Source organism: Caloenas nicobarica, chromosome 5 (genome assembly GCF_036013445.1).
Source record: "Caloenas nicobarica isolate bCalNic1 chromosome 5, bCalNic1.hap1, whole genome shotgun sequence".
Classification (NCBI taxonomy): Eukaryota; Metazoa; Chordata; class Aves; order Columbiformes; family Columbidae; genus Caloenas; species Caloenas nicobarica.
Window position 1 is genome coordinate 4,573,736 of NC_088249.1, and position 12,634 is coordinate 4,586,369.

General features: G+C 39.0%; 1 protein-coding gene across 2 annotated transcripts in view; it reads left to right on the plus strand.

Moving 5' to 3' along the window:
• ARID4A (AT-rich interaction domain 4A) overlaps window positions 1-8,264 on the plus strand; it is a 49,471-nt gene extending 41,207 nt beyond the window's left edge. The window contains exons 18-25 of one of the 2 annotated variants that reach the window (XM_065636252.1): window positions 1,192-1,276; window positions 1,458-1,659; window positions 1,872-1,934; window positions 3,132-4,262; window positions 4,919-5,023; window positions 6,244-6,459; window positions 6,679-6,825; window positions 7,440-8,264. In XM_065636252.1, coding sequence (XP_065492324.1) covers window positions 1,192-1,276; window positions 1,458-1,659; window positions 1,872-1,934; window positions 3,132-4,262; window positions 4,919-5,023; window positions 6,244-6,459; window positions 6,679-6,825; window positions 7,440-7,543 — 2,053 coding nt within the window. In that variant the 3' untranslated portion in view covers window positions 7,544-8,264. The remainder of the gene's footprint in view (window positions 1-1,191; window positions 1,277-1,457; window positions 1,660-1,871; window positions 1,935-3,131; window positions 4,263-4,918; window positions 5,024-6,243; window positions 6,460-6,678; window positions 6,826-7,439) is intronic. The other variant, XM_065636253.1, reaches the window with a different exon arrangement.
• Window positions 8,265-12,634: the final 4,370 nt, after the last annotated feature.

The following is a 12,634-nucleotide window of genomic DNA, read 5'->3' on the forward strand; positions in this document are numbered from 1 at the left end:
AATTGCCTTTCATTTCTGCGTTTTCTAAAAGGATTTTTTGCAAAAGAAGTTTTGTTTTTAAGAGAAAAGTTGATCAATGACCTGACCCCACACTGAATTATTGACATGATGACCGAGTCTGACTGTATTAGACTTCTCAGTGTTAGTAATTTTGCTCATGGTATGACACTCTTGCGTTGAAATCTCAGAATGTACTCGTATGTTTCTGAGTTTCCATCTGGTTTAAAGTGAGTAATCCTCGCTCCTCACACGAGTATCCCCAGAACTTCTTGTGTCTGCTGGTGGTAGCACTATCAGACTTTTTTATTTAAGGGAGCCAACGATGATGGGGAAGACATCTCCAGTTAAGTGTGTCAAGCACTGAGATTTTGGGAACAAAATTTATTCTTGTATTGAATGTTGATTATAAAGAAGGTTGTTACTTGTAGAGAGGGCAGGAGAGGGCTGGGCAGCAAACAACTACAGAAAAAAAATGATCAAATGCTTCTCTTGGCAGCCATGCTTTATGTTCAGTACTGCTCTATAGATGTCTTTTTTTGGTGGTTGTTTTTAAGAGCATGGGGATTATGAAGACCAAAATATCATAAAATTGATCAATTTTGAAAATAGAACACTTCTGTTATATAGCGTGAGATATTCCAAATCCATACGTTCCAAAGTAAACTAAGCAAATTTCTTCATGTGGCAACGTAAAAGTTTATGTGTGAGGGGGTATCCCCCAAATACTTACATGGATCCCTTTACCTTATGAATAACACAAGAGATTTTGAAGAGCACCAGTAGTGTATTTGTGCTATTCACAATAACGTCTTGTTTGTTGCTATAACTTAAAAACTTAACCTTTAAAAAAAAAAAGTACATTTTACTGTTGAGGCGTGTGGTGAAAACTGCCTTTTGTGCACGACGTGAAAGAATCGAACAAACGTTCCATTGAGCCCCCGAGTTACAGTGCTTTGCCAGCAAGAGATGGGGAACTTTGCACCTCCATTCTCCCATCTCATGGGGTTTTTTATGGGCTAGAAATGTAATTAATCTTTCTAATGCCAGATATGGCATGTGTTTGTAAATATATGCTCTGCTTTCCTACCTCTGTTTAATAAATATTTTCTGTAACTCAGTCTTTTAATCCTCATATTGCAAACTACTTTTTTTTATATGTAGTGATGCCGGTATGTTGTTACTCACTTTCAGGTATGATGAATGGGTGAAAGCTGATCGGATTATCTGGCCTGTGGACAAAGGAGGACCAAAAAGAAAACAGAAGAAAAAAACAAAAGTAATGGTTATTTCAATAAGTTCCTTGTAGTATAATACTTAATATCACTGTTGCTTATTTTTTAAAAAAAAGTCATTCAGTCCAGTTTAGTTTTTTAATGGAAGCATAGAGCAAAATGGGAAAAAGGTTTGATGATCAGCAGTGAAACTTTGTAATAAAAATTCATTGTTTTCCCCCGCAGAATAAAGAAGACAGTGAAAAGGATGAGAAGAAGGATGAGGAGAAACAAAAATCCAAGCGTGGGCGACCGCCTCTGAAATCCACTCTTCCATCAAACACCTCTTGTGGTTTATCCAAAACGCTGAATAGCGAAGGTAAATCAGGAGCCAGGAGTGCACGGATCAACTTGTCAGATTCCTCACCGTTACCAAACGGAACAGAAGGTACATCTGGTGCACTCGTGTTCTAGCGTGGCCGTGCATGTTAACACTGACGGGACGCAGCGCGTTCGTATGACAACTGCAGCGACCACAGTGCTGGCAGCAGCTTTAAAGCCCTTTGTAACCCGTCAGTGTGCAAGTGATATAAGAAAATAAGTTTTTTGGCACAGATTTTTACTCTACAAACAAATTAATGCTTTCGATTTTGGTTTTAGCAACACCTCGCAGGCAGACGAGACGTAGCTCAGGAATGTTTGATTCTGATAGAGGATCAAACGGTGAGTGATCTCAGTCCTGTGTATGCTTTGGAGGTTTTTTCAGTACCTTTTTGAAAAGAGGTTTGGTTTTTTTTTTTTTTTCTTTTTTTTTTTTTGGTTTGTTTGTTTGCCTTTTTTTCTTTTTCTCCCTGTGGATTTTATTGAGGAAGGAATTGAGGTGACACTGCTGAGGAGCACAGTTTGCTCACAGAACAGCTATGGCGTGGAAATGACTGCACAGTTCATTCCAGATCCTTTAGTCAGAGCTTTTCAGTCCTAATCTTGAACAGACCCAATCTAGTGGTATAATGATAGTCTTTGTTGGGGTAATTAAGTCCTCAACCTCAGAACTACATCATACAGCAGAGTTGTTAATTATAGACAAATGGCAGCAATATTTTTGGTATTTCCAAGCCTCTGTGGACAACAACTGAAGTGAAATCATTGTCTCCTTATAGTACAGGTCCCTGAATAATCTGGTAACGTAATAATGGTTGTCCTGTATGTGGTGCGTGATTTGTACAATAGTTTAGCAATGAAATGTCCATGTTGTGGTGTGGAAGGGTTTGGGGTTTTGGTTTTGGTTTTGTGGGTTTTTTGGGGTTTTTTTTTTGTGGTGTGTTTTCGTTTTTGTTTTTTGTTTTTGTTTTTTTTTGTGGTTTTGTTTGTTTTCTTTTTTTCTTTGTTGTTTGGAAGTGCATGGAAGGGAAGAATCTTGGTTTTGTATTTTTGTAATATCAGGTGGGGGAGGCAATATCCACAGGTAGATACCAGATCATGGGGATCTGTAAAACTGTTTTTCCTGCTATAAACTGTAATTTCTTTATATCAGTGCATTTGGCAAATAGTAGTAGTAGAATGATAGATTCATAGAATATCTCGAGGTGGAAGGGACCCATAAGGATCACCAAGTCCAACTCCCTGCTCGTCACAGGACTAACACATGGACTAAATCGTCTGACTGAGCATTGTCCAGATGTTCCTTGAACTCTAGTGCTGCAACTGTTGTAGCTTCATAGAAAATTTGAGTAAAAATAAGAACAGTAATAAGCGTGGTGAATAACACAGCGTTTCTTAAGTTTGACATTGTTGATTGTAAACTGATGTTAATACCATAGATGACTGAAAAAAAAGGTTTTGTGTGCTTGAAAAAAGAAATTGTGTTGTAATTGATAATTTAGGGTGCTATTTCCTTCTTTTCTTTAAAATTTTTTGCAGACTCTGGCTCATCTGACAGTGAAGCAGATGAGTCATCTGAAAAGAATTTGAATGAAGAATTTTCTCCAGAAAGTTCAGAACTGGAAAAAAGTGAAAAATTACATGATGAGAAGCTAGATGAAGAAAACCCAAAGATTCCTCACGCATTGAAAGAAAATGACAGGACGCAAGTACAGCCGTTAGAAACACTGAAACTGGAAGTTGAAGACAATGAACAAATTGTTCAGATTTTTGGAAATAAAATGGAACAAATAGAAGAAATCAGAAGAGAAGCTGAAAAATCACCTAAAGGAAAAGGGAGGAGGAGCAAGACAAAAGATCCCTCTTTAGAGAATGCAAAGATCTCACCAGGGAGCCAAGAAGAAGTGGCCAATGAATCTCTTACAGAACCTGAGAGATTAGATGTGTCTTCCTTGGACTGTAAAGAAATTTCCAGCACTACTGAAAGTGAAACAGAACCTTCTGCAAAAGATAAGAAGTTTTTGAAAAGGAAAACTTTAGAACAGGCGTCGCCTGAGAAGCGAAATCGCCGCGAGAGTGAGATGGAAGTGCCAAATATTGTAGCTGAGGAGAGGACCAGTGAATGTACCGGAGCAGAGGAATGTCGAGGGCTGAACACTGAGGAGTCCCTCAGAACTGAACACGAGGAAATGCCGTCCTTGGTGGCAGAATCGGTTCAGCACGGTCAAGAACTGAGGAATGAGACCTTCGAACGTCCGTCTGAAGAACGTGAGAATGTTCCCTTAAAAGATGAAGATGACGCGATGCCGCAGATCGGTCCTGAAACTTTGCTCTGCCATGAAGTAGACCTGGATGACTTGGACGAAAAGGAGAAGAGCAGTAATGAAGACACAATATCAGAAAAGCCCGACCTTAGTGCTTCAAATTCAAATCCATCCGCCTTACCCCCCGTCGTCCCGTCAAGCTTTTCTGTGGCCTCACCTCTTACTCTCAGCCAGGATGAGTCGCGCAGTATCAAGAGCGAGAGCGACCTTACTATTGAAGTAGACAGCGTGGCCGAAGAGTCTCAAGAAGGTCTCTGCGAAAGTGAGTCTGCCAATGGATTCGAGGCCAGTACGACGTCAAGCAATTGTAGCATAGCCGTGCAAGAGAGAGAGATCGGGGAGAAAGGTGAGCGTTCTTGGGAAAAGTCATGCTCTGCTGTCACGATTCCTGAAGCCATCTAAAGTCTGGTGTTACTCTGCTAAAAATTGCTGGTTTCTTTTGTCTTCTGATTTTAAATTCCTTTGTCATAGAATCATAGAGTGTCCTGAGTTGGGAGGGACCCACACAGATCATCGGGTCCAACTCCTGTCCCTGCACAGGACAACCCCCCAGTTCACACCGTGTGTCTGAGGGCCTTGTCCAGTCTCTTCTTGAACACTGTCAGGCTTGGGGCCGTGACACCTCCCTGGGGAGCCTGTTCCAGTGTCCAGCACCCTCTGGGTGAAGAACCTTTTCCTAATGTCCAACCTGACCCTCCCCTGGCACATCATCCTGCCACTCCCTCGGGTTCTGTCATTGATCACTAAAGAGATGAGATCGGTGCCTGCTCCTGCTCCTCCACTTGTGAGGAAGCTGTAACCGTGGTTAGCTCTCCCCTCAGTCTCTTCTCTTCCAGGCTGAACAAACCCAGTGACTTCAGCCCCTCCTTGTACGGCTTCCCCTCCAAACCCTTCACTCAACTTCGTAGCCTCTTCCAGACACTTGTCACTTTTTAAGAAAAAATCTTGTTAGTTGCAGAAATATTTGAGGCGTCTTTTTTTTTTTCTTTCTTTCTCATGTAGGTCAAAAAAGACCCAGTGATAGCAATAGTGGAACACTGGCAAAAAAGCAAAAGCGTACTCCAAAGCGAACAAGTGCTGCAGCCAAAAATGAGAAGAATGGAACAGGTACATTCCCGGAGAGGGGAGAGGGAGAAAGTTCTGTCCTATAAACCTGTATAAGGGCCCGCTGTTCTAGCATCCTTTATTTCTCTTGGATGCGACTTCCTCGTCATGGTTTTTCATTATTATTCATTACGATTATTGGCTGTTGACCAGAGAGCACTTACCAGCTGCGTGGTAGCAGGATTACTGGGAAATCTCTTGGCTATTTTAAATTACTTAGTTAAGAAAACCTTTCAATAACTCTGTATATTAGCAGTTACTAAATATCTGCCATTATGCTGATTTTTATATATTGGGTTGGTTATGAATTTGGGAGAGGGGAGCTTGTTCTGAATAGAAACATCTCCGTTAAAGTCTTACAATAGGTGTTTCTCATGGGAAAAAGTACTTTTATGACATACAGAAAAAATGCTTGATGCTGAAGAATGACTTTGCAGCCAAAGGAATCTTGTGTGTTTTTATCTCAAGTATGTGACTTTTTTAACTTGCTGTCAAAATCTGGATTTTTGTGTTTCTGTAGCTCATTTTTGGTGATCATTGTATTGAATGAGTCAATATATTTAGGCCCTGTGCCACCATTGTTATGATTTTTAAATATCAAACTAAAATCTGAATTATCTGACATGCAATATTCAGACATATTTAACATGCCTGTGTAAACCTTTGCAATTATTGTGGGAATCTAAAATATTTGTATATATCAGCTTGAACCTTACATGTTAAAGCTTTTATGCTTTTAGTCACATGTCAGAAGTGTTCCTTTAGTTAGATGTGTAAAGTAGTTTGGTAAATACAATCAAGTGCTACCTACTTAGATTAATACAGTTTTAATATTTCAGAAAGGGATTCTAGTGTCTGCTTTATATTAAAATGCAAAAATCTGTGACTTAAGACAGTTTATCAGTGCTCTAAGATTTTAATGAGCTTCTTTATTGCTTCTGCAAAAAAGAAGAATTGACTATTGCTTTTTAACTAAAGGCCTAGTCAGGCCTTGGCTTCTGCTGCCTGAACGATGAATACAATCGAGAGTTCAGCGCCTGTTGTGTCTGATAAGGTTTATACATCAAATCTGATACGGTTTTTCTTTGTCTGCCTTCAGGGTCTTCTGAGGAAGAAGGAGCGATTGTTTCTCAATCATTTTTTCTGACTCTAACATTTTTTAACATGTTAAGGTTGGTCTTTTTTTTAAGCGTTCTCATTTTTAAGCATTTCTCTTGCTGCAGGACAAAGTAGTGACAGTGAAGACCTTCCAGTCCTGGACAGTTCCAGTAAATGTACTCCTGTCAAACACATAAACGCATCCAAACCCCAGAAGATTTCTCGATCGCCTGCAAGGGTGATTTCACCTCACATCAAAGACGGAGAGAAGGACAAACACAGAGAGAAACACCACCACCAGAATGCGTCGCCTCGAGTATACAAATGGAGTTTTCAGCTCAGTAAGAATTCTTTAAGTGACTTGATTAGAGGGAATTTACAAGAAAATTTGTCCTGAAAGAAAAATGTGCTAATTTGGGAATTCTAAATTAAGTACTGGCCTTTTATGGCATACTTAGGGATGTGTGTTATCCTCCATGCTGCATCTTGTACACTCTTAAGAATTGCATTAATTTGTTTAAAATCACCTTGATTAAGCTATTTTTCTTCCCACTTTTCAGATGAACTAGACAATATGACCAGCACGGAAAGGATTTCCTTCTTACAAGAAAAACTACAGGAAATAAGAAAATACTACATGTCCTTGAAGTCAGAAGTAGCAACCATAGACAGGAGAAGAAAACGATTAAAAAAGAAAGACAGAGAAGGTAACTTTCAGATTTTCTTTATGCTTCCCATGATAAGTCAGTTTTCTTGAAAATACACAACTCAAAGCAACTCAAGTTTAATTGACAGTATTTTTGAAAAAAAGTGTTAGCATCTGTTTATCCCATTTATGGGATATGGTTTAGTGGTAGGGTTAGGTTAGGTTGTGGTTGGACTCGATGGTCCTGAGGGTCCCTTCCAACTGAAATAATTCTATGATTCTATATATAGATGTTTAGAATGAATATTTGTGGCTTTTTAGAACTTGAACCTAACAAAAACAGTCACCGGCCATTTTATAACTGTATTAGAAGCTTGGACTTCGTAGTGCAAGCTGGGTTTGAGTTTTCAATCTGCATAAGGACTCATCTGAATTGTCTTTTCAATGAGTCTGCGATGCAGACAGGGTAAGGTCACTCATCCAGTTTATCTGAATTATATTAAATATAATATATAAACGTGAATATAGCAGTGATAGTGATTGACAAAAAGCCTGTATCAGTTTTCTGTCACCGTGCCACTTCTCTGAGGTCTTCTAAACAAACTAATAACCAAGGAAACCTTCATTCTGATACGTCCTTTGATAATCTGATGCTGATCTGTTCTATGTATTCAGTGTCACATACAGGAGCGTCCATGTCATCTGCTTCATCGGACACTGGAATGAGCCCTTCGTCGTCTTCTCCTCCGCAAAACGTGCTCGCTGTCGAATGCAGGTGATACCCGTTTCTCTGCCTTGCCAGCAACTTGCTGCCATGGACATAAATCCTGAAATTCAGCCACAGAAAGCACTCAACTGGTTTGACATTGCCAAGTATATTCTGTACACACTTCCACTGCTGGACTGTACTTGTTCTCCCCTCCCGCCCTCTCCCGTTGTTTAATTTACTGTTCAGAGAAATTAAGCTCATTGGTAACTGAAGGTTTGTAGGCACAATGTGACATGCTTGTCATTGTGTTTGTTTTCGTTTTTTTTTTTTTTTTTAATTATTATTATTAATGCAGAGAAAGGGCACTTATCAAATTTGCAAAGTTATGTCCAATGAAGCATTCAGGTGTTCTAGGGAGATCTTAGAAAAGGAAAGTGCGCCGAGCAGACATTGAGCGTTATCAAAAAGAATCGAGTACCTGCTGCACTTTCACCAAGCTGCTCGTCGGCTCTCGGTGACGAGTTCCTCTCTGTGGAAGCACTTGCCATACAGAACTGCCAAAGTACGTGTTCAGCAATGTGCCCAGTTCTAAAGGTGTAAATGGGACAAAATAAATTGTGAAAGGAAGTGTAGTTGACTGAAAACTACAGTTGTAAGAAGTCTTCCACTTTTTATAGGATTTTTGAGCACACGATTATGCAAATATTTTAATGTTTATTAATGTTTACAGTGGAATTGTGAATAGGTTTTCAGTGGACTATCTTATCCCTTGACAAAAATATTTTGTCTTTTTTCTATGTAATTTCAGAGTTTTTATTTTGTTACAAAAAGACGAAAAATGAAATATATAACAACAATGAACTTATTTAACAAGATTTCTAAAGCTGAAATTTTTGTGTAAAATAAGGTATCTTGCAACTTGTTAAATATATTTATTCAGACATTGGATGTTGTATTTTTATGTATTTTTTAAAATATTAATAAAATTGGAAAAAAAAAAAAGCGCTAGGTTAGTTCACTTTTTCGACAAAATATACTTCTCAGTTACGGCTCTTACGGAGGTTTTACCCAGTAGCCATGCCCGTGTTTCCATGGGTCTGTCTACGTATCCTCCGCAACCCACATCTGTCAGCGGGCATCTGGATTCAACTACGACTTTATTTGGAAACTTTGGCAGTCCTAGTACTTACATTGTTTTGAGGAACAGAATTTATTTGGGTTGCCCTTAAGATACTTTTGTCGCGAGTTCTTACGTTTGCTGTACTGCCGAATGAATTTATATCTCCCGAAGTTGAGATGCAACAATAAAGTAAAGCAACTGTGTATGCTTGGTCTGTGGATTGTCCCACGGGCACTTTGTAAATAACTCTTCCAAAACCATGTATTTAAAACAGTTTGCATATACATTATGTATAAAAGTGATTTTTTTATCAATTTTTTTATTCATGTTTGTACATTGAGGGGGGTTCTTAACCCCTTTTTCTGTGTTTAATATGCTGTAGAGTAATAACATAGATGCTCTAGACTGTATATCAGGATATTCTGGTTCACACAGCAGAAAGAACGAAACACTAGTGATGGCATAGCATTACTGAAATGGATGTTTCTTGAAATTTCATTTTACATTTGTCAACTTGTGATTCCAATTCCTTCCATTTTCGCAGAAAATTAAAAAGTACTCTTGTAAATGCACTTTTTCTGTCTTTTCTTAAGCAAAGCAGAACTATTTCAATGTAAGATAAATATGGAGCTCACTAGACAGCATTAATAAAGGCCATGTTTTAAACATAGGCTTTATATTCTATTTTTATTTAAGTGATTGTTCTTGTAAATGTCTGGACTTAACTAAATAGGAAAATTAGTCTCCATAATTTGTTGTAAAGACTTTTTTCAGAGCTAACTTTTACTGTTACTCTTACAATAGCTATGAATAAAAAGTAATACTCATTTGAAAGGAAACAACACAGGTCACATTTTCTAAGATTATCTGCCACATGCAATATTTGCAGAAGTCAATTTTAAATTGGATGGAATAATAGGACTAATTATATTTTCTGCAGATACCTAAGCTCAGTCTACAAACTGGGTGAGATCTTAAACAGGCACATACACACACTCAACACGCAGAGGGGATGGACGAGCTCGTACCCGCCCGTACCGCAGGACAGATGTTGGCAGGACAGATGTGTCTCCTTTGTCTCCCAGGAACATTGAAAATACTGCACGGAAGACTGAAGGTAACTGTTCCATGAAACATGGAAACTCGTTCTAACAGATGGGTACTCCTTGACATAGAGAACTCCAATTCCAAAGTGTCTTCCAGTGCTTTGAATGAAAGTTTATGCTCTTGACGACACAGTAATTATGATTATACTGAATTGGGATTTTCTGTTTTTTTAATAAGAGATTAGGTATAGTGTTTGCAAGAGCGATCAAAAATCAAACACCTTCTTGGCAGTCTTCACGCTGTTCTCCTGCCTTCTAACCTTTTAGTTTTTTCTCAAGCTTAGGAGGTAAAATATATATATGTATAAAAAAAATTAAGATTATGGGATCAAACACTGCTAGAACTGTTAAAAGGAACAGAGGCTATAGGAGAATTCAAACTCTCCCGGCATCTCCTGCAATTCATACAAGGAATTGTCAGATTTCTGGTAGATTTATTTTTGTATTAGCATGTATCTGAAAGTTGGAGAAAACTTGAAACATTCGCATGCGAGGATATAAGGTAAGAAAAGGTTCATTTCCCTCCCTGTTTTAGTTTTTCTTTCTATAAAGTGTTCTCTCTAATGTGTCAGTTGAGCAACACCAGTTGAATCTCCTTTTGTTTCTGGCTCCTCCATCAGATTGTGTTTGAGAAACCTTCTCTTGCTTAATCTGTTGGAACAGAGCAGGCAGGAGAAGCAAAGATGTTGGAACAATAATAACAAGCTGTTATTTCAACAGAGGTTAACCAGATTTACAGTAGCAATTAGCAAAAGAAAAGCATAATGGAAATACAAGTGCCTGTCTTCATGAAGCATAATATATCTGACCTTCACAAGGAGCAGCAAAGACCTTTTAATTTGAAGGGCAGCAGTAGAAGAGTGATTAAATCACCTGTTTGTGGTATTTTGCACAAGTTCTACTTGACTCTAATTTTTTTTAAAGGTGCAGCATTAAAATAACCTAGGCAGAAATTCTTAAAATTGATACATACTCTTATTTTACGCATAGTCATGGCTACCAAATTTGCCCAGGATGGCTTTGATGGGGAGCTGGAAGGAGAATTTGAATCTTGGGATTGTCAACTCCTGTATCTCGGTCAGAACATCCACCCCAGAGAGAACCTTCTGCCTCCAGAGAGGTTTGTCAACCAGATGGAATTTCACATTTAAAAAATGAATATTTTTTTCTAAAACGTTATTATTTTCCCCATTAAAAAAAATACCCTTGGGTAGCTGAGGCAGCCAAATGGGTTTTCTGGGCAGCATTTACCGGGGTTCATTTACAGCGGTACATTTAAGAAATGCTGTTTTTAAGAAAAGAGCATGTTTGGTTTGATCGCTTGAAACAAATCTGACAGATGAGCCGGAAGACAGATTTACAAGCTGAAACAAAAGATGAGTGTTAACAGAACTATGTCCAGCTGTTCACTGCGCCCTTGCATTTTGCAGATGTTGTGCAGTAAAATCTTGGTTATTTTTACTTCTCCGTACTTGGGATTTTACGATTTGTTTCGACGTGCAGTATAAAGACGATCTCTGGAGATGGAAGGAACGTAGCAAAGCAGCGGAACCAATGAGGATATTGCCAGGGACTGACTCACTGTAATTCCAGGGCTTAAGAAAAAGACATTTTATAATTAGCTCACGTTATTTACCAAGCTATTGCCTTCAAATTTTGAGAAAATGTCATTCTGTTATCTTCCATCAAATAGGATTATTTTTAAGAGGCCTCTGGGAGAACTTAAAATTATTCACCTTTATTAGTCACCACTAAGTAGCTGATATTTATTGGGAGGGGAGGTGTTTTGGAAATCTGTGAGTTCCCCAGATTCCACAAGCATTTATTAGTCTCATCCAGTGCTTTAGAGGAGTATGTAAATGTATTTTTTTGTGTTACTGGTTTACTATGTGCTTGTAATGCAGTTGAGCGGTGGATTTTGTGATTAGTCACAGCCCAATGACAAATACTCACTGAAAGAAAACAGAGAAGGTCAGGAAATCTGAATTTTGAAAGCAGACTCTTTCTCCCCCTTTCTAAGAATAGGACTTTCCTGGTTTCCTCTTGTTTTGAATTATCTCAGCCCTGTTTATGTTGCTATTCCTGCTTCTTCCCATTTTCAGAGAGATCGTATTTTCTGTTTCGGAGCCGGGCTGTGCTGGTCGTTTCTGCTTCATGTTTGGAGCTGCCCGCTATTTATATTAGTTACCATCGTTACGCTGTTGCTTATCCTATACCAGTAGTTTCCAAAGGTGAAAAAGCATCTGTCTTTGGTTTATGGTGCTTGGCTTTCATTCAGCAGTGCACTTATGATGATCACTCTATGTTTCAGTCCTTGCCAGCAAAGAAAACCAGCCCTGGAGCTCCCTTACAGCTGTGAAAACCTGCGGGTTGGTTACCAGGAGCGTGTTTGCTGGTCTCTCCTGCCAGCCTTGTCAGCGAGGGACAGAATTCTGTGGTTTTGGCCACGTCTCTCTGTGCTCTCCAGTCACCCAAGCGTTCCAGTCAGCTATTTCTGAACTATTTGTCCTCTAATCCCTCATCTGGGTACAGTTTGACCCAATTTGCATCATCCTGCCAGCTCTGCCAGTTACATAAGGAGAGAGAAGATGCGGAATTTGCATGAAACTTTGTTATATTGCACAAGGGTGCGTTGGGATTTTTCTTTTGAACAGGCAAGTTGTTTACGTGTACGCGCAGCTTAAAATTCTGTCTCTCGATGCTCATTCATTTCCTGAAAATTACTTCCCTTATGAATGGGTAAGGTTTAAAGATATTTTAAAAGAAAAACAAACAAAACCAACCTTGATTCCTTCTGCTTACGCTCAACTTCCTACCCTGTGACTACAATGTGCCAAGCCAGCAGCTTCTCCATGGAGGTTTGCTCTTTATGGTCAAATTCCTGATTGCCGGCATTGGGCTGGGTGTCTCAGTTGTTGTTTTCTGCACTGTTGCG